Below are 22,914 nucleotides of genomic sequence, written 5' to 3' on the forward strand. Positions count from 1 at the left end.
GAGGCAGCATTTTTTTTAATCGGTTACCACACAGCTGCATCTAATGAAAAAACAAAGCTTGAAGCAACATCAGATTGCCTGTCACAAGGATTCACATCACACCTTGAGCATTATCGCGGCTTTAACTGTACACAGCTGCATTGTAATTACATTCTGTTGATTCTATTGTTCCAGCAAGAGCTTTCATGTCTTAATTTCATTGTCAAATCATTAAACAGTGAAGTGTCTTAACACACTGCTATGATCATACTGATCTATAGGCCTCTACTGGCAGGTTGCCAGCACTGGAGTCTTTCCAAGTGAATGCCTTGATGTTTTCACTCTGTGTTGAGCAAAACAAGCAGATACATACAAGGTTGAATAGCTACCGAGGATAAAGCACTGCTATTAGTGTGTGTGCGTGTGTGCGTGTGTGTGTGTGCGTGTGCGTGTGTGCGTGTGTGTGTGTGCATGTGTGTGTGTGTGTGTGTGTGTGTGTGTGTGTGTGTGTGTGTGTGTGTGTGTGTGCGTGTTACAGATGCAAAGGCATGCATATGTCTGCCTGTGCGTTGTCTCTAGTGGTGGTGTCAGTGTGTGTGTGTGTGTGTGTGTATGTGTGTGTGCGTGTGTGCGTGTGTGTGTGTGTGTGTGTTGGATTGGAGTGTGGACATTATACTTCCCATGGCTTAAACAGGAAGTGTAAACTAAGCACAGATGTATGTGTGTGTATCTGCAATCCTGCCCTGTGTGTGCACTGTGTGTGAGTGAGTCCATAAGTGTGTGTGCCTCTGAGGAAGCAGCTGTGCAAGCGGCAGCGTGTGCCAGGTCGGGAACACTTAAGCAGAACCAAGACACTGTGTGTCTGCGTGTGTGTTGTCTCTATTCTGGAGCATATGTGTGTGCATGTGCATGTGTGAGCATTTATTTTTTGTGTGTGGTAATGTGGGCGTGGGGGGGGAGGGGATATTTTGGCCACCCATCTGTGCTGGGCTATTTCGCTACTGTTTCTGCAGGCACACACATAGACACACGCCGAGCCCTGTGCCAGGCAAGCTGTTCACTAGCTGGCGCTGGCAACGCTCCAGAGAGAGTGGTGGCATCCATCTGTAGCACTGGAGAGCGGTTAGGCTGTGTGTCTGAGTCTGAGTGTGTGTGTGTGTGTGTGTGTGTGTGTGTGTGTGTGTGTGTGTGTGTGTGTGTCTTAGTCTGTGTGTGTGTGTTTATCCTGCAGAAAAACAAAACAATGGGATTGTCGTGATGATGCTATTAGTACTGGTGGCGGTGGGTGTGGTGGCAGAGTTCAGAGTTGTGCTGGTTAAAAAGCTGCTGTTGTTTGATGGACAGTGGAAGGTGAATGTGGGAATGACAGTGATCCGAAGTGCATCCTGCAGAACAAAGACTGCAACACGTGTCCCACAGTGCTGACTTAACTTGTGTTAATGTAGTCTGAGCAAAGTTTTACTGTGTTGTAAGTTTCTGGTAACTTTGGACTGCCTGAAAAATAATATAAGATATTACCCACATAACTCAGATAAATCATGGTATTGTCCCTGATGGAGTCGCTATGTGTTTATTATTAAAAGGTGAAAATGATTATATACTTGATCATGTGTGTTCATGAAATTATACTTTTACATATGGCATTCGTAGTATGTATCATAACATTGATTTAAGGCTAAACAATTTTCATTTGCACCAAATTCCATTAAAATTCCTGTATTAAAAATAAGCCGATGAGGTTCAGATTCAGATTTTTGCTTCCATGTTTTAATACTTGATTCATTTTGTGGATAAATAAAGGTACTGTTCGTTGCATTTTACAGTGATGGACGTAGTGTTGCACAGAGGATGACTCTCAAAGTGCTTTAGTGAAGAGAAAAATTAAGATAAATCCTGAATGAGCTGCTGATTGAGTGTCTCACAGCAGTAGAAAGAAACAATATGTGGTTAAATTACTGCATTTGAGCGTAAAACCCTTGTTGTAATTTATTTAAACATTTAAATCAAATAGAGATATATTTTTTGATTGTAACATTCCCAAATAGTGAGTTCAATGTACGCTAAACAGTAAACACATTGTATAAAGGGTACTTATATCCTGAATGCAGGCAGCAACTTTGTGGTTAACTGTCACCGGTGTTCCAGAGGTCGGTGTGTGTCAAAGCTTTGTGGTGAACTGGTATTCCTGCCCATTTTGGGATCTTTTCTTCTTGTTTGTCAGAAGCCTCAGACGGCTGAGGCTTGACAGGGAGGTGAGACAGTGACAGGTGAAACGATGAGGAGGAACGAGTCGACGAGAAAGTGTGTAATGATTAGTTCAAGGAGACAAAGACACATCGCTGACCTGGAATGGTCTTGGTAGTACTGTGCGTATGTGTGTGTGCTTGTGTGTGTTCGTATGTGTGCGTGTGTGTTTGTGTATGTGTGCGTGTGTGTTTGTGTGTGTGTGTGTGTGTGTAGAGCCCATCCCTCTACTGCCTCCCCCTCCAAACATACTCTACTCTCAGCCACTCAGAGCCATTAGCAAATCATGGTCGCCATATCACACACAAACACTCAGGGACAACCACACACACAAAGACATACTAAGCCTGGAAATGCCCTGATGCGAGGTCACACCAACCACCACTCTGGCTCCCTGCTCACCAGATGTGACTCAAACCCCTTTTTTTAAACATCTTCTCCTGCAGGGGAAAGGAGGGAGGCAGGGAGGGAGGGAGGGAGGAGAGGCAGAGGGAGCGTATAGAGAAAAGCGAGTCGTGGCTCTCAGAGACGGGGCATTGAGGGGTAACATTTAAAAAAAAAACTTTTACAAATCTGGTTCTACTTAGCAGAGCCCTGGAACACATTTCATAAATTGCAGACATATTTTTCCAGAGCGCTTTTGGGGAAGATAGTTAACCGGCAGTAATTTCCAACACATGGCAGCCGTCATGTGATATTTTCAAAACACCAGTTAGACAGGGTGACCCCCCTCCCCTCCCCCACCTCTCCACTAGGAACCCTCCTCTACTGTTAGCCTGGGCCGTCTTTTTTCTGTGCTTGTCCTCTGCCTCTCGCGTTTGATTTCCCCATCTGTCTCTCATAGGCGCTTCATGTTATCTCTAGTTTTTAGTCTCTGTCTTCACCATCCTCACCTCCCTTGTCCTATATCTCTTCCTCCTCTCCAGCTCTGTTTTCCACATCTGTTTCACCCCTTCATCTCTGTCTGTCTTCCTACATAGTAACTTCCCTCTCAGGTAGCCTGCCTTGTATATCACTCCATCCATCCACGCCTTCATCCATCCTTCCTCTCCCTCTGTGCCTATGTGTCTCTTTACATAGTAAAAGATAGCTGTCATGTAAACCAGGAGGGCCTTTAGTGTCTGTTGAAAATTGATTTTGCTCCCGAAGACATGGATATGATTCCTTTTAGCGTCAACACACACGCGCAGATTAAATTTGGCTGCAAAGAGAAGGTCCCATGTAGCGTGAGGAAATATAGCAGCGGAAAATATACAAATTGCTACTTGGGCATGTGTGTTTGTAACAGCAGAAAAGTTGTTACGTATATAGACCCACAAATGAAAAAGGACACGGCCAACAATGAGATTCACATAGTGAGGTTTTATCTTATACATGCTGCAACTCTTCAGCCACACAACAGATGTATTCACTAAATTATAAAGGAATGAAAGGTAACCCACTGTCTGAGCTTATAGGGAAATGTTGTCAGCGTTAGGATGTGTGTTGGAGTGTTTTGTGTGAGTCCTTCTCTGCTGGCGTAGAGTCTTGCCTGGGAAAACACCCAGATCCATTTGGGTTCACTTGGCCTTGTGTCAGCATGGCATCAGAAATTAACCAAACTGTACACAGAGAGCAGTCTTCAATAGGCTAGCTTCCATGGAATGGCCAAAGTAAGCTCCCAAACCTTATGTCTGATTTATAGTGCTGTTTTTTTTTTCTCCCAAAAAGCAACATCTTTATCATTGTTTTAACATCATCTTGTCCATGGCAATGACAGACCAGCGTTTTATAAATAAACAATGTTTTTGAGAGAGTCTTCTAAATATGTTGAGCCCTGCTTGGCCTCATTGGCTGTGTAACATTTTTATTTTTAAGTTATTTCTAAAATGATGATGAGCTTTCACTCTCTGTCCCACAGTTTTCTTTACCTTTACCTTCCTCAGACCCAATTCTTTCCCTCCTCCACCATCTCTCTGTATTTCTTTCTTCATATTTTTCCATTCCCACTGCCTGTCTTTTTTTCTGTAAGACCTCGTAGTTAAATTTTGCCTGGCAACAAGATGTGGCATGAATTGGTTCGATTTGTGAAGACGTGTTGCAGGCTCTGTGAATCATTTTTATTGTTCCTTAACACTTGCCCCCCCGCCCCTCTCTCTCTCTGTCTCTTTCTCTCTCTCTCTCTCTCTCTCTCTCTCTCTCTCTCTCTCTCTCTCTCTCTCTCTCTCTCTCTCTCTCTCTCTCTCTCTCTCTCTCTGCCACATAGACTTTATTTCAACTGATTGGTAAAACAGACATTACTATGAATCAATTATTTTTTTAAGAAGCAAAGGACTTCTAATGTTATGTGCCACATATGTTTTATTGTCCAGTTTGTGGTGTGCTTATGTGGGTGTGTAGACGGAGGTATTTTGCAAGATTTGCGTGTTTAGTTTCTGTATGTTTGTGAATATGTGCATGTGTGTGCGTGTTGATGTTTGTGTGATGAAACAGATGGTGTTCAGACCTTTGTGTGCGATTGAGAAATCTCCTTATGTCTTTTCTGGCTTGACAAAGTGTAAACACATGATGTTACACTGAGAGAAAATACAGATATGGTGGGAAATGCTAAGGACTGTCAACACTGATCAGGAGCAGATCTGTTTGCAGAGCTTTAGTGCTGTATTGTTCCTGTGCCTTTTCTCTCTAAAGTCTACATACAGTTTCTTATTAGATATGAAATATAGTGTCAGAGTTAGCTGAAATAAATACAAAGTACATTTTGAACTGAAAACATTAAGCTTCATGATAAGGGGGTCGGGGGGGTGAAGTCATTCTGGATACTGCAGACTATTTGAATATATTTCTCTATTCTTGTGAGTTGGATTTTTATACTAGTCATTTTTATACCACATTGTTTGAAATATAACAATGTGGTAAAACAATTACTGATAACTTAAGGTCATTTTTTTTCATGACCTTCATTCCTCTTGTGTTTGTTGGTCTCAAGGATAAACTCTTACCTTGTTATCAAGCCATATTTCAGATAACTTAAGAGGTCAAAAGTAACATATTTCTACAATAAGACTTGGTTGAGAGAAGTGGATCCAATTAAATTGCACCATCATTCAGGATTAATAAGTAAATGACTATATCAACACTAGCATGGTTTCATAAAAAAAAATACCGAAGCCTCTTCACTTAGTTTGAAAAATGGCAAACAATATTTTTTTTCTTGTTCAAAGTTTTTTACCATCTATAAGAGCTAAAAGTTTAGAGGTAAAGAGAAGGCCCAGCATGAGTGTTTGTGGTGTAATAGAGATAAACTTTACCTGACTAGCTGCACAAAGTGTGGATGCCATGGAGTAATGTGGAGAAGAAGCCATATCAGAGTTATTCAAATGAACACTTTTTTTGTAATGGTGGCCCTTAAATGCTCTAATTTGATCAAAAAGCCAATACTTGTGCTATGCTTGCATTTCCACTGAGCCAAATTATAACACCCATGCTTACAGAGACAGCATGCTTTTGGCGGAGCAGCAGTTATCTTCAATCTAATACTTTGATAATGCCATAGTATAACCATTATTTATGAACAAAGCCATCTTACATGAAGGTCATCGTCATCAAGTTCATGTTTGGAGCGTCCTTTTAAAACAGTGATGTACATTCCGAGTATCAGAGCACAGTTCAATACAAATTTGGTTTGTAAGATCTCCCATTGGCGCAAATCAATCGACCAATGTTGACCTCTAATTTGCATTGAATGCATGATGAGTAACAGCTCTTAGGCCGATTTCTTGACTAGTAACTGCTATTACTGGCAAGAGAAAACTATATCACTGTGCCCAAAATCCGCCAGTCAACAGGAGCTTTCAGGAGGGGAGAGAGAGAGAGAAAGAGAGAGAGAGAGAGAGAGAGAGAGAGAGAGAGAGAGAGAGAGAGAGAGAGAGAGAGAGAGAGAGAGAGAGAGAGAGAGAGAGAGAGAGAGAGAGAGAGAGAGAGATGTTTTGCTTGCAATTGGTGTCCTTGCAGCTGTGTATCATTGTATGTATTTGTGTGTTTGTGGGCCTGTGGTAGGGCGTTGCAACCATACATCTTCTTGACAAGCGGGTGGAGTTTGATGGGACATGCTCTGCATACTGCTCCATCTGGCTCCCAATGACTCTGTTTGTGCGTGCGTGTGTGCGTGTGCGTGTGCGTGTGTGCGCGCGCGTGTGTGTGCGTGTGCATGTGTGCATGGACTAAAGGAGCGAGATGATGGAAAAAGAAGAGCAGTAACTACGCTTGCATACCGATAGATTACTCGTTTCTCTGCATACTCCGTCTGAATCTCAATCGGTCCACCTGTCCCTCAACTGTGTTCTTTTAACACATCCGTTGTCTCATTCTCTCCTCCGTTATTTCTCTCTTGTAGGTGTCCCCTGCTTGCTCTCTCCACATCTGTAGGCAGCACACAGTGCAATCCACCACAAGCCACTATCAAGCCATCTCTGTATCGCTTCATCTATTCCATTACCTATCTGTCCCACTCCCTCCCTTCACACATTATGGTGTGCTGCATATGTGTGTGTGTGTGTGTGTGTGTGTGTGTGACTATAACACACCCAAAGGCACCATTTTGCACAGACATTGGCACGTTGTGGACATTAGTGCTCAATTCACCGGCTTCCCGCGGCTCCGTTGAATCACAGTTTTCACTTCAACACCTACATATACGTGTGTGCGCTAAAGGTATTGTCCCTGTCTGGATCATATGATGCCTGTGTTTGTGCAGGCCATAAGTGGGTCAGTCTTTATGCATTTTTCAATTTAAGTTCATAATGATGATATCTATGTCTGACTTATACAATATTGCGCTCACACAGGCACCAGTGTATCATAAATTGTGTATGTCACAGCAGCCAACTCGAAAATTCACCCAGCGTGATTGAAAGCCATTGTCGCTTTGAAGAATGGGATTATGTGTGAAGTGTTCTCGAGTGGCATATTACTGCCACTGTCATCACATCGTTTTCTGAGTCTCCAACTGTACGATCACAGCGCTCACATACAGCCACGTGAAAACCTACACACACAGCTCATGAAGTGCATAATGGAGATTGTTTGTCTCCTGATGATAGACTTTGAAGTCGTTGTAGGCTCTATGTAATCTAAAACATCAAGGTTAGGAGATGTTGTTCCCACTTTGCGAGGTGATTTGAATATGAAATCACTCACAGCTTTGTTTTCGATGATGCAATGAATACGGTCTGCATCTAATGCTGTATTTTTTTGCCCTGAGTTGGATGAGCAAAGTCCTCTCTGTAGTATATTTAAGTGTTTCTCAGGGGCCGCGTTCCTTCTAGATATACTTCACTGCAACAACCTTGTTTTAGGCGAGTGATGTAAGTTGCATGTAACCTTAGAGAAGGCGTGTATCACAAGTCAGCGGGGCGATACAATCTCCTTTCTTTGAGCTTTGCTGAAACATGGTATGAGGGAGAGGGAGGAAAGCGAAGAAAAAAAAGAGAGACTTTTGCAAACATTGAGGATCACGTAATCATGGACGATTCAAACGGCTGATGTAAGTGTGAAGACATCCTTGTGAGTGGCAGGTAGTTGTCCAAGGTTCTGCCTCGATTCTAGGATCGTTCTGTAAATCAGAGGGATGGATTGTAATGAGATTTAAGAAGTTATAAGAGTAATTCAACTTATGTTTGTTATTTCAACAGGTAGAGCTGTTCAGAGAGATGTGAGGGCGTTTAAGGTGTTAACATTTTTATATTTTATTCTAAAATGCAGAAGTAGTTACCAACCAGCGGCTGAGGATCGCACCCAAAACACCCATTTCAGTTACAACATTTTGCTTTATTTTATGTGACTTTTCTCAATTCTTTGATTTTTTTCTTGTGGAATATAAAGAATTATGACCTCTAGAGGCATCTAAAAAAATGTTAAACGGAAACCATTTAAGAAAGGAACATTCACTCTTTGATTGAACTGCTCACAGCTCAAAGACTCCTCTGACAATGCAAGTCAGCAATAGGGGTTTAAACCAAAAGATTTCTTACTACAGCATTGTGACGGCACTTCGGCCATCAGTGTAATCCAGACTTTATGTAGACAAAGCAAATACAACCTTGTCCCTCATGGGAGCTCATAATTCAGTCAGATATAAGTGTAATTACCTCTGACGCATTCAAGATGATAGCCGGGTAACAATATACCAAATACATTTAATGAGGCATCACTAAAGCCTTGATATTCTCATGGGTTTGAGTTCCATTTAGGTCACCCATCTTGCAAATATTTCCGCTAAGAGCTCTTTTATGACGCTCTAGATAAAACCACGCATCAAGTGGCTGTTGTTAGACATTAATCACTGTCATCCATAAGCATGATCATCAATAGGTTTGGCACCTCTGCCTTCATAGAGTGCACGAGTGAATCAACACACATTTGAGAGGCTCTTCTGTTCTTTTATAGCTAATTGCTGCCTCTTCTACAACCGTCCTCATCCTCTTCAATCCATTAATTCCTGGACAACAGCACTTCTGAGAAGTCGTAAAGTGAGTTAGGCAAAGTCAAAGCACTCATCGGCCCTTTCCATTAAAGCGCAGCACATCAATACATGTCCAGTCTTACCATCCATTGGCCGGCCACAGATTTGCTGCTTCGCCTGCAATATGCAACTGGCTAATAAATGAACAATAGATGTGCATTAAGTTCAGCCATTAACTTTTAACAGATGTATTAGGCCGAAGGAGACTTTGTTTTTAAGGTTGTTTAAGGTTGCGTGTTCAGGTGGTGCTTTTTGAATTGAATTATGTATGAGTTAGCGAGCACTTGCTATTGTTCAGCCTTGCTCTATTGCTGTAATAAATTGAGGGCTTGTCTGACTGTTGTCTGCACAGGTATTTCTGTATTCTAAAATATGCATGCCATGAGCTGTTTTCAAAAACATGCCTCAGCTGTAAGATTTATTGTTATTTTTCCCGAAGACTGGGTAAATTACCTTGTGGAGGAGTATTGCTATTGATTCAAGTAGCATAGTAAGTGCGGAGGGAATGGTTGGGTGCAGCCCTTGTTAGTTAGTATGAAGACATTGATTTTATTCTGCTTTGCAATGCTCTCAATCAAATCAGAAACAGAGAAACTGCAGGTGTGTGTGTGTGTGTGTGTGTGTGTGTGTGTGTGTGTGTGTGTGTGTGTGTGTGTGTGTGTGTGTGTGTGTGTGTGTGTGCGTATGTGTGTGTGCGTATGTGTGTGTGTGTGTGTGCGTGTATGTTGAGGGGAGGGTGACTGTATGCAAGAGAAAGAGAAAGAAAAGGAGTGAGAGAGAGAGAGAGAGAGAGAGAGAGAGAGAGAGAGAGAGAGAGAGAGAGAGAGAGAGGGAGAGAGGGAGAGAGGGAGAGGGAGAGCGAGAGAGAGGGAGAGAGGGAGAGCGAGAGCGAGAGAGAGTGTTATTGCCTGAATGCAAGCATGTATTTGCTGTGTACACCAAGTTCACACTAATTCATTCTTTATCTTTCATCTTCTTCCCCGAGGGACTGCAGAGTTTCAAATATTGTCACGGGGAATTTTCCTCTCATCTCCACCCGGCTTCTGCCATCAAATCAAAACACTGACCTCGGTGCTAATCCCCAATTACAAGGCTGTAACTAAACTCATCTTTTCATACTGCTGGGGGCCCTCAGGGCCATGCAGGAGTTCAGGTGGGTCTTGAGGGGGGAGACTTTTTTTCTGTTTATTGTATTTTACATTGTGCCTCCTATTGAAGTTTTTATTTTGAACACATTTTTAATATTAAGAAAAGTGCTTTTATGTTCCTTCTATAACCCTAAAGAATAAAGTCTAAGTCCTCTCTTAAAAGACACCATTAGTGTAAATTAACAAAAAGATTGATACGGTATGCTTTACACTGTAGGTTAATATCTGCTTTAAAATCCATTATGACGAGTCATTTACATTATCCATCTATCTTATCACAAAGATTACAATAATTATAAGATGATGGACCCTAATTGGACGTCTTCCTATCTAACAATAGATCAGTGTGAACTGGGCACAAAAATGACCCACAATTAGAAAAGCCAGCACCAAACGATGGAAAGCATGAGCTCAAAGATTCAGTGAAACAGGATAAGTATATATATATATATATATATATATATATATATATATATATATATATATATATATATATATATATTTAGATATATATATATATATATATATATATCTATATATATATATATATATATATATATATATATATATATATATATAGATATATATATATATATATATATATATATATATATATATATATATATATATATATATATATATATATATATATATATAGATGTTAGATGTTTGTGTTTGACTGGAAAATGATGAATTACCTTGGGTCCTGTCACCCGGCCGTCTTTTTTTTAATGACCTTGTATTTTCATAGATCATATTTTAGGCAGGCACACAGGATATGATAGCTGCCAGCCAGAGGTAAGACCATATGTTTCCAGTAGCTCCACTACTATATCCTGAGTTTATACAATAAATAGTCAGGTCCAGACTTTTTTTACTGTGGTGAAATTAGAGTACTAAACCTTTTTCAGTCGGGCCAGGTCGGTAGAATGAAGAGGTGGAGAGGTGTAGCTGTGTGTGTGTGTGTGTGAGAGAGAGAGAGAGAGAGAGAGAGAGAGAGAGAGAGAGAGAGAGAGAGAGAGAGAGAGAGAGAGAGAGAGAGAGAGAGAGAGAGAGAGAGAGAGAGAGAGAGAGAGAGATAGCCGAAATGCAGCTCAGTGAAAAGACAGTTAAAGGTCGGTCAATCTTTCTCTTCACATTGACTCTTTGTTCACCTCAGTCTTCTATTCTCTGCTTTTCTAATCACTGCGCTTTTTTTTTCCACTAATCTCTATGCTGCATCTATTCATGCTGCTCTTTGCCACGTATTTTTTTTTCTTCTTTTAGCTTCATTTTATTAAAATCCTCCTTTGTTCAATTTACGACACAGGGTGGTGGTCCCATTTTGCTTCAAAAGAAAAACAAAACAAAACTCTGCCTCTGTACATGTGTTATATGAGTCAATGAAAGACTTAATTAATTTCATTTTTGCAGTATATTCAAATAACATTTTGAGTACAAATTGTAAAATGTGTAAGATTTGGCTGAAACGGAAACTATCCCAGGAAGTAACCCTGAACGGTTTTAGCCTGGCTCTGTGTTGTGCTCTGGTTCTTGATCTGGTCTTGATCTGCATCTAAAAGTCACTGAGTCTCTGAGCCAGTGTACTGGGAGGAATCCAACCTTCCCAGTGACTTCATCAGCTGTCCCTGAGGAGATGGAGTGTGCGTGGTTACTGAGGGACAGTCACGTGTGGCCAGTAGATGAGCGTCCTGTGTGGGGGTGAGGATGCTGGACCCCTCCTCGCCTGTCCTCGGACTGCATGCGTTAGGATCAGTTTGCCTTGAGGATCTTTTGAAGTTCCTCAAGAACGCTTAAAAACAAAGGATAAAAGGATAATCTTGATCACGGCACATTGCTGGGCGCTGCGCAGCATCGGTCTGTAAGTTAGTTCAAATCCTTTCAGTGCAATTGGAAATAACGAGCAGTATAACCTTTAGGAGCTGGTGTGGATTAAAGGCTCTTGTTGGATTCCTGTATGTCACAGTTCTTCTCAGTCAACCTTAAAAGCTCAAAGAAGCAGCTCATTACTGCTCCTGAACATGCCAGTCGTCATGAAGCGTTCACTATGTATTTATATAGTGTTCTTGTGATTGTTTCATTCATTTACATCACGTCCCCTTCACTTATTTGAAATGGAGTTATGGAGCCCTCTCTATTTACAATTTCAGTGACATCTCCGTCTTTCACTCGCCTGCCTGCTAAAGCTGAGCTAGCGTGACTAAAATACTTAGTCACAGTGCACTTCGGCAGCAGTGAGCCAGAGTGTAACTGAGGCTTGGCACTCGCTAACAGGCTTAGGCTATCCTGTCTCTCTCTCAGTATTTTGTTTTCATTTCACCTCAACGTAACACTGTGGGTCCAAACAGTCGGTGCAGAGGAATGTATCATCCATGTGTAGTCTGTACTGTATTTTCACACAAACACAGAGGGAAACCTGTGCAAAGTTACATGTTGAATATACAGTTAAGCTCCTAACCCCTCCCCCATTTCCGTTGAAAAAAATAACATACCCAAAATTAATTGTAAATCCCTCCTCAACTATAGGGCTTGTACGCATATATCTGGTCTCATTTGAAAGGTAGGAAGCCAACGAAAATGTTTATATTATAAATAAACTGAAACACAAAAATAGAAAATGGGGAAGCAACGGAGGACAATTCTAAGATGTGTACCTTGCCTAGTATACAATCTTAATTTCAGAGGCAATGTCACTGTTCAAATGGAGATTCAATACATCTTAACTTGAATGAACTTGTCTATTGAATAGACAATGATGCAACTGAATGTTTTTTTGCAACTTGATGAAAATATACTAAAATACAGCATTTATGAATGTATTTTTAAAGATTTACCGAGGCGGTCTCAGTGTTTTGGCAAAACACAAAATACTATTTATTTCCATACAAAACATTGAAATGGTTATAAATGCTATGAATATTATCAGTATTCAAATGACAGAAGAGCGTCGTGCTGTACAGGCAGAGGCATGGAGAAGTCAAAGGCCAACAGTGCTTCATGAAGTATTCATATATTTATATGGATGAGGCGAAGACAATGATGTATATTGTTAGTGTGTGTTGCCATCTGGTGACTGTGTCGAACGGGGCAAGAAAGCGTCTGAAAGCGAAAATATTGTTTCGGTTTCTGCCAACATGGCGACAATCTGTGTGGCTTTCTAGTGGATTATAACTGTAGCAGACATATAAATCACTCAAATCTGCTGTTCTGGACGACAATAGCATACTCCTCTGTGAAATACTTTGACGAGAACATTTAACCGCTCTGTGTTTCAACGCGAGACGTGTTCAGGTTAGTGATGCAACGGATCATGAAATTCATGGTTTGGATCAGTCATGGATCAGATTACAGATTGGATCGGCACAAAAGAAAAAAAGGCCGCTGATACTAATTGCCAATCATTAATAATCCATAAAAATGTTTTAAACATAGCAGCTGGTCTACAAGGCTCCAGACAATTTGTTTTCCACTGTCCTAAGAATCATTTAAACTGCCCTGAAGTCAGTGTAAACAATAAAATAATCTAATAGTTATTATTTGACTTTGTTTTAGATATGTCTGTGTATGTCTGTACAACATTTGGATAACATACATTGATTTATACCTCATGCTTACTAAACAGCATAACATACATATTTCAGACTATCCTGAAATAGTCATATTTCTTAACTTCAAGGGTTGCTCTCGGTACCTGGGAAGCTCATTCTCATGAGTTTTAAGTAGTAGTCGGATTATTCATCATCAAAAATACACAAACACACTTTCGGGCCCCTCTGTTTCCTGAACATTCACCCTTAACACCCTGATTACAGATTGTGTGTGTGCCTTTATCGTGCCTGTGTGTGTGTGTGTGTGTGTGTGTGTGTGTGTGTGTGTGTGTGTGTGTGTGTGTGCGTGTGCGTGTGCGTGTATGTGTGTTTGAGTCAAAGCACATGCATCCACTTCATGATTACAGCTGTATATTCCCAATGTCACAGATAGCACTTTTGTTTCTTTTGCAGCCCCTCCCTTCCCTCAACCCTCCCCCACCCTCCCTCTCTTTTCTCTTGCTCCACCCTCTACTCTCTCTCTTTTTTTACAATCTCACCTTCACAATGTGCCACAGAGACAATTGAATGCCATTGCTGAGGGACGGTGTGTAGCTTATCCTACACAATGTGGGCTTAGTCCTCACAGCTCTCGCAACACATTCATAATGTCTTGTTGTTGCTCTCATACATTAGATATGGACTGTTATCTGCTGAGCACAAAGCAACATGTTTTATTATTATTATTATGTATTAGTTGAAAATAGGCACGTCATCAAAGAAAATGTTTTGTTTTTGAATAAAGTCTTATCTTTGAAATTACCGTGAGAATGATCCGACTGTTTTTTCGAATCTGTTATGTTTTCATTTCCAGGTGTGGAGTTATTTCTGTCAGAGAATAATCAAATATAAAAGAGCAATTAACTATTAGTTTGTGTTGTGAATTTGTCATCTTAAATTAGTGCATTGTTCCCGTCCTGAACAGATGTGAAAATAGTATCCGGAGGTACACGCAATACGGCTGTATGTGTGTCTGCGTGTGTGTAATGAGCACTGCAGTCGTTAGCAGGGGAGGAGGGTACTGTGTCACCGTTCTGTACCGCGGCCATGCAGGACGGCACAGATGGTGGTGGAATGAGACCCGTACCCGCGGCAGATTTACGCTCCTCTCTCGGGTGTCTGTCTGTGTGTCTGAGAGTCTCTCCTTTCTCCCCCTCTCGTTCCTCATCTGACAGTCGGAGCATCTGCATCATGCCATTATGGCCACACATTTGATGTGGTGAGCCATCTAATACCAGAACTAGTCTTGTCTGGGCCACCTCACCAAATTCAATCTTGTTTATACCCAAATACTTGTGGTACGCCCCAAGCTTAGTTTGTTTCCTGTGTCGAGCCATCAGCGTGTTATTTTTGGTATGTCATTAAAAGCTTTCTCTTTCTCCTCCCTCAGATCGCACTGGGAAGCGCTCCACCATGCCCGACTCACCTGCGGACGTCAAGACACAGTCCAGGTTGACCCCCCCTACCATGCCTCCCCCACCCAGCACGCAAGGAGCACCACGTAACAGCTCCTACACCCCAACCACATGTGAGTAAAGCCAGGTTTACAGTTATGAGTTAAGGGGTTATGGTGAGGTGCACAGCATCTATTGCGACTGGCTCTTCAAAGGTCAAAGGGTGAGTGTTGTTATGTTGTTACATGTTTACCTGTTAACCTTGAGGTTGTTTCCACATGGTGTTCATTGTACCGCATCAGTGCCAATACTGACTTTATTAAACGGCTCTGGTATCTGACGTAACTGATCCTCTTTAAATACCGTTTCTTTGGAAATGTCATCATTAAGGTCTCTGGGTCTAGATTCAATTCAATTGTACTCACAACAGGTTCTCCGTGCCACAGCATCCCTGGCCTTAGTGTGGTATACACATTTTAAATTTGGGAGAAGAGAGCACTGTCATAGCATTAGATCAATACTGAGTTGTAGAACAGTGGCATCAGTGGGAGAGTTGGAAGAGTCGGGTTGGTGCAACTCTACATGTAAGACATAGTATATTATATATATAGTATAAACACCTGAAATTGAATTGTTGTGTTTTCTTAGTAGCCTGACACGCCTGACAGAGCCTGACACGCTTTGACGTTACCTGAAGGCTGCCGTATTACTCCGACACGCCTGTGAAACTGCATTAACTAGAACTTCTTCGTGCAAAACTGTGGTCCTACCATGTGAACTGCATGAGCATGGTTTTAGTCTGCAGATGCTAGATGCCGCCAAAACCATCGCACTGTACCTTTAAGTCACCCATTGAAAATATACACAGCAGCACGCTGAAACAGAACAAATATGCATACGCTCATACACGGGAAGACAGTTATGCAATATGCATGGATTAAACCCTAAAATCAAAAACTTGAAAACCCATCAGCATCATAAACCTCCGTAACGTTGTATGGAGCCCTCCCAAATTGCAGTTATTCCAAACAACTCCCCTAACAAGTTCATCAACACCCAAGCTTACGAACCCTTGGAGCCTTGCCACGACTTTCCCATTGCCTGTGGCGAGTAAATTGCACCCTAGTATTCACTTAGAAGTACATACTTAACCACTTGCATGAAGAGCACTAGAATCAAAGAATCAAAGGCCTTACAGTTGAAAATACTCAGAGTGCTCAAGTCGACGTTAGTAGTGCTGGTTCTTTGCTCCAGAGGCATTTTTTTGTTCTCTTTGAATCACTTATCCTCCCTTTATTCATCTTTAGTATTTACTTTCACCCTCCATCTCTCTCTCTCTCTCTCTCTCTCTCTCTCTCTCTCTCTCTCTCTCTCTCTCTCTCTCTCTCTCTCTCTCTCTCTCCCTCTCTCTCTCTGTTGCAAACGCTCACACTCCACAATTAACATCAGGGCTTCCGTGCGATGAGGGAGGAAAGGCCCAGCTCTCTCATTACGCATGCCGAAGGTTTTAACAAAGCAGTATGCTTTGATTTCCACCCGACGTAATTGTTACCAGATGCAGTGTGAGTATCTCGTCTCTCTCCTCTCTTTACAGTAGCGGCTTTGGACGGCAGCCAGAGGGGGAGTGAGTGGATCGCTAGTCAAAACCTAATCTCATTAGTGAGAAAGCTTTATGCCGCCTTGTATCTCTTTGTACACCAACTCCCCCAACACATGCACGCACACACTGCTCCCGTGCTCTGGCGCGACGGGGGGTTGGGGTGGGGTTGGGGTGGGGTGGGGTGTGTGAGGGGAAGGGAGGTGGGGCACGCTGTCCCTGCTCGTTTCGATTGCTGGGAGGGAGGGAAAGGGAGGCAGCATGTCTTCAAATGCAAAAATATGTTTTTTTATGAGATGACGCAGGGGATCAAACAAGCCGCGATGATTGGAAACAAATGTTGAGGGTTGTGAATGTTTTCAGGGGAATGCAAATCATTCCAAATCACCGGTTCGGTCTCAGTGAAGCTGACGTTTGTTGTTTCCTTTGTTGGTGTTTGTTCAAGGTAAAGTCTGTGATTTTAGGTTATTTAAAAGAGTGAATGCAGTGCTACTTTGCCCAATGGAGTGCATCTTTCTCTTAACGCCACTTTTTTTTTGTTGTCTTAAACAGTAACCAATGGCAGCAACCACTCTCCCACGGCGCTCAACGGCGCTCCCTCTCCTCCAAACGGCTACAGCAATGGTCCCAGCTCCTCATCCTCATCCTCGCTGGCCAACCAGCAGCTGCCGCCAGCCTGCGGCGCCCGGCAGCTCAGCAAGCTCAAGCGCTTCCTCACAACTCTACAGCAGTTTGGCAACGACATCTCACCTGAAATCGGCGAGCGGGTCCGCACATTAGTGCTCGGACTAGTGGTGAGGGGCTTCTGTGTGTTTGAGCTTTGGTTCAAAGGGCTCATGGAGGGAAAATTGACAAAGGAATGAGTGAATCAATGCAGAGGATATTTGAGAATAATTCTTAGTATTTGTTCAGCATGCCTGAAGAAGCAGATGGAATGAGTTTCCTGAATCAAACATTTTAAATAGTGTCAGGTTCTTGTGTGTCAGATGATTACTCAAAATAGTTTGAAATACTAATCACTGATTATAAAAAACCTCAGGCGTGTTTCTTCAAGGTTTGTTTTTATTTTTGTATGTCAGAAACCTCACCCATCTGGTCCTTCAGGTGTAAGTGTAAAATAAACACAGGCATTTATTAACCTCTTCCTCCAGGCTTGACACAATGCCTCACAAAACAATGGCAGTGTGTTCTCCTTTGGGAAAAAAGAATATCCTCAGACCAGGAGACCACTGTCTTTATGTTCCTGATACAACTTGGATTTTATTCTATGACACTTGTTTTAATTAAAATACAACATGCAACAACATGGAAAACCAGAGGCAATCCACATTAGAGCTGTTACTTTAACATCAAGCTAATCTTATCACTGAGGTTGTGCAGGTGTGCTGCATTATTAAACCCTTATTTATTTATTTAGCTCATAAAAAAGATGATTATAGCTTTAAGAGGATGCACAAATTAAAGCATGATTAAATCCAAACTGTATTGGTATTCAAAATCTAAATTTGAATTTGTCTGAATTTGCAAACATCAAACTACATTTATCCAAAAGAGGCTTCATAAGACAGATGTGTTCCTCCAGCTTATCATTCTGTGGAGGCAATAGGAAATACATGTGCATATCTAAAGATTTTTCGTGCGTCTTTGTGATCTAAGAAGATTTGACTTAACGAGCGGGGGAATACAGAAATAGTGATTGTATGCTGCGCAGAAAGGAGGAGGCGGAGGAGATGGAGGGAGGATTTTTTTTAATTAGCCTCAGAGAGCATAGCCTTCTTTTGGCTTCACTATGTTTATTATTCTCACCGTCTGCATATGCACATTCCTCTCCTGTGTCGTTTTGGCTCACATACCTTCCCCCTCTATATCTCCTCCCTCCCCCCCTCTCTCTCTCTCTCTCTCCTGCTCTCTGTCTCTCTGTCCCTCCCCTTGCCTTATTGAAAAGAGTGACACCGTTAATTAGCTAGTTGTGTGCTGGGGAGTGGGGGAGAAGGAGACTCAGGAGGTTTCACTAGCTGTCAAGAACAGCCCCTACGCAATCTGGGTGAACAGATGTAAGGCTGAATGTAACAAAATTCAGGTCTGGGAAATAACACAGTGCGGGAAGGAAAAATAATATCTGCTGTTTTTTTAATGTTCTTTGCTTCGTCTCGCTTGATTCTTCAGCTTTCTTTTTCCTCCTTTGTTTGTATTTATGCTCGTTATAGAGCAGATACTCCCATGTGCACGCTCCTCCTCTTCCTCCTCCTCTCCGTTTCACTCTTTCTCTCTGCTGCGCATTGTGGGAATAGTTCATGTTGCAAATTTAAAATAGTGTCACGGCTGTCTTGTCAGTCATTAATGTGAGTTACAGGCGAGAGTTTGTTTTGGTGTTGACAAACTGAAACGTATAACCCACCGGACCCCCCCTCCCCCCCTCTCCCACTGCTCCAAACAGACACTCCTGTTTACAACCATACAGAAAAGACACAAATACCCTCTCCTGTTGAATATGCTGCACGCCCTCTATCCTCATTTTCCCGGTCCATAATGCATTTTGGTCACTTTGGTCTTATCTGGTCTGTGAAAAGAGCCAGACAGTTATTCGGTTGGCACTGATGGAAGGAGGTAGCACATGCGTGGAGTATTTTGGCACAAGTGTGTCAGGCTCATGTACTGTGTTGATAAGGATGAGGGTGTCATCCATGGACACGTCTACAACAGAAAACCTGTGTACAAGTGTCCAAATAAATGTCCAAGTGATAAAAACAAAGAGAAAGCAAAGAAGGAAAAAAGATCACGTCCTCAGTGATGATAAAAGGAGGCTCAAAAGCTTCTTCAGTCAAAGGAGTTTAGATTCAATACCCTGTACAAAACTGCAATGAATTGACATCTTATGGAACACACTTATTGTTTAGATATTACATTTTTCTATTTCTATTCATTACAACTAACAAGCAGACTAATTAGAAAATAGAATGAAATATAAGAGCAACAAGTTCTCAAAAATGGAACTGCTCTTAGTGGTTTACATAAATAAGGAGATTGTTTTTGAGCCAATAACTCTTGCTCAAAAACTAGCATTGTTCCTCATGCAGCATATTTTTTGATGATGTGACTCCTGCATATGTATTTGTTTTGTTAATTGAAAGAGATGTGTGTCTTTGATTTCTGCGGTCTCTTTTCACTGCGGCCTATCCATACGTTTCCTATTACAAAACCCTAAACATTCACTTCAGGCCAGGACGTAGCTGAACTTCCAATAAGTAATATTTCCCCTTAATGCCTTCCACATGGATTTATGTGTTTTCTCTCTGTCTCTCTCTCTCTCGTCCAGAATTCCACACTAACCATCGAAGAATTTCACTCCAAGCTCCAAGAAGCCACCAACTTCCCTCTGCGACCCTTTGTCATACCCTTTCTGAAGGTAGATATTTAAACATGCATTTACTAAGAAGGTTTGTCTGCCTCCCTGACTGACCGACCTAATCTGGAAAACTTTTAGCCAGCCAAGATCCAGATGTGCATACTTATGTTCATGATATTTATGTCCATTTTGTCCCTCTCACTCTTGTATCTCTCCCAAACCTCTTTTTCTTTCTTTCTTCGCCCTTAGTTTCTTTGTAAATTCACTAAATACAGTCACTCTCATTCTGTATCTCACATTATCTCTTTCTCCCTCTTACAACGGTTTACAACTTTGTTCAGCTTGTAATTTTCCTGTGCAATATTTGAACTGGAACAAGTTTTTTGTTGTTGCCTAATGTGAGCCGGTACGGAGCACAATAACTGTGGTTGTGACTTGAGCTCAACATCCCCTTTCATACGCTCCTATCCCAGCTCCACCACTTTCTCTGGGGCTTTTTTCAGCCATTAGCGTGGTATATAAGCAGAGGAAGGAGCAATATTTTAAGCATCCAGTCTTTTCTCAGCCCATTTGTCACCGGTCACATATTTTAAGGCACAACGGCACAGTTCTCATCTCTTAATTCCAGTCTGGCATGGTTGGATTTTCTGCTGTCAGATAGGTCATATAGCTCCATATTGTGAGTGTCTGCAGGATATGAGGAACCACAGCAGTCTGGAGGCAAGACTGGTGGTGTCGGCGACATGATTTGTTTTGGTAGTCAAAGATGACAAATGGGACTGAGGCTTTATATTGAGGGATGTACTGTGCAGCAGCAGTTTAGATCATGTTATGGGGTCTAGGTGAAGCTGAGATCAATATCAGTGTGCAACTGAGAGATGGAGAGCAGAGACAGGCATGACATTTAACACAAAGCTCATTTGTTTCTATGACAGGCTCTGTTTGGTTTTCTCACTTTATTTTTTCTTATTTCCCTCGATCCTATTCTGGATCCATCGACCTACCTCTTCCTCTCTATCTATTCCTGATCCCTTATTTATTCCACCTTACCCTGCTCCACCTGTTTGTGTCTGAGTGACGCACGTGAGGTAAATGTTACTTGTGACAGTCCATTCATACTTTACGCTGTGTGTATGCGTGTGCATTTGCTCATGTGTGCATGAGTGAATTGGCAGCCTATATTATCCACTATGGTCCTGTGTGGATGTGGCATTGGTCCCACCAGAGTCGCTGTTACTGGCTGTTCACAACACTAACAGGGACTTTGTGTCCTCCCTGTGTCCTTTTTCCTATCACTCCCTTATTGTATTCATATTTTTCTGCTTTGCCTCTTCTCATTTGTTCTCCCTCCATATCGTTCTGTCTTTATATCCCTTTGCCGTCACTGTTTACTGTTCCCCATCTATCCATCCTCAAGTCCCTCCTTCCCTTCCTTTCCCTTCCCTTCTCCTCACCAGATGCTTAGTGTATCACTTGGATGGCTGTGGAATCAAAGATGCAACTCTTTCTTTCCCTCCACCGCGCCTTCACTGCCTCTCTCTATCCCCAGTCTAATTTTAGTGTCTTGCCACTGCAGAGCCTTTAATGCCAGCTACCATATGGTAGCAGAGAGCAGTTGGAGGTGTCGCGGAGCTTTTATAGGTGCGTCGAAGCACAGCTGCAACAATGCGCGTCAAGGCTCAGAGTTTTTCATTACATTAATGTTAGACCAAGCCGACCCCCCCAATTCCCCCACCTCCACCCAAACCCACTCAACTCCTTTCCCCTTCTCTTAATGCTAAACCACAAATTGGTTGGGACTCTTTACTGGAAGGAGGCAATCATAAACCACACAGCGCCAGTGACGTGATGAGTTGGAGGGACGCCCGTAACACAAGACAACAGGCTTACAGAGTAACAGTGTTTCTATAGTTTCAAGTTAAAAATGAGCTTTTTTACTCTGTTAAGTGTTTTTTTTGTGTGTGTCTTGATGAAGTGAGAGGAGTGCTTTGAGACAGAGGAGTAAACACATTTACCTAGAGAGAGAGAGAGAGAGAGAGAGAGACAGAGAGAGAGAAATAATTGAAATACGACAATGAAGACATCTTATAGATTCTCCTTCAACTGCAAAATACATAGAAACAGAAAGTTGATGAAGTGCAGCACATCCTGAATGTAGCACATTCTGAATAGTTTTTTGGCATCGTTTGACAAAATGACAAATGCAGTTTTTTCACAATAAATCACCCGGCGGATTTTAGCTGTGGCTGCTGAACACTACTGGAAATGTTTCTTTTATGCAAGTGCAGATGTTGGTCACCATAACTGCACTGAAGCAAATCGCAATACTTTGTCTTATGAAAAATGATCCAGTCTCTTCAAGGGTCTGCGTTTCTTGACTTAGACTTTTGTTAATGCATCCCACATCTCTGGCAATTAGGATGACCTCTAATTAATGAAAGATGAGTTCACCTGGGTCAAAGCAATCTATTTTATGCTCTTTTTTTTCAGAGGGTAATTACGTTCATAAACTATTAACGGACCATTAACTCGGGCAGGTAAAGCGAAGGCCAGCGCTTGGCATTTATTTTACTGCAGCCAATTACTGGAGAGGGATTTTGTATGATTATGAAACATAAATCCCACTAAACAAAGCATGGCTGTGTTTTGTATTATTTATGGATGCAGTTGGCAAGGACAATGTTGAATGGTCAAAAAAACAGAAGCAAATTTGTGAGCTAATGTAGGACGGGAGGAATGAAAGAGCGGATAAAAACCTTTAGATTATAAAACTGGAAAAAAAATACGGAAAGGAAACAACAAAGCATGGGACTTGGAGAGAGATTATGTTATTGAGGACAAAACAAAGATTAAGAGACCTAAAACTTAAAAAGATGGCCTCTCCAAAGCCTCTTGTGATGTACCTCGCCAAAATAGTCCCCACTCTCCTTCTGAACCAGCCTGATGAAACACTTTCATCTTCTTGCTTCAAAACGCACCCCATCAGATGTCTTTGAAGTCGGCGCGCACATACCTGCATGACCCTGTAACTCCACACAAGAAAGCATACTCCCTTGTTATGTCAAAGAGATTGAAAATAGCTTCTGTTTCTTTATATATATATATATATATAAAAAA

General features: G+C 41.8%; 1 protein-coding gene across 4 annotated transcripts in view; it reads left to right on the forward strand.

The window, feature by feature from the left end:
• Window positions 1-22,914, forward strand: part of runx1t1 (RUNX1 partner transcriptional co-repressor 1) — a 59,636-nt gene that overhangs the window by 20,779 nt on the left and 15,943 nt on the right. For all 4 annotated transcript variants that reach the window (XM_068575154.1, XM_068575156.1, XM_068575155.1 and 1 more), the window contains exons 2-4: window positions 14,851-14,988; window positions 17,004-17,245; window positions 19,768-19,857. In XM_068575154.1, the coding sequence (XP_068431255.1) occupies window positions 14,851-14,988; window positions 17,004-17,245; window positions 19,768-19,857 (470 nt within the window). The remainder of the gene's footprint in view (window positions 1-14,850; window positions 14,989-17,003; window positions 17,246-19,767; window positions 19,858-22,914) is intronic.

This window comes from Clinocottus analis, unplaced genomic scaffold (genome assembly GCF_023055335.1).
Source record: "Clinocottus analis isolate CAN_PGR_092001 unplaced genomic scaffold, fCliAna1.0.p SCAF_14, whole genome shotgun sequence".
NCBI classification, from domain to species: Eukaryota; Metazoa; Chordata; class Actinopteri; order Perciformes; family Cottidae; genus Clinocottus; species Clinocottus analis.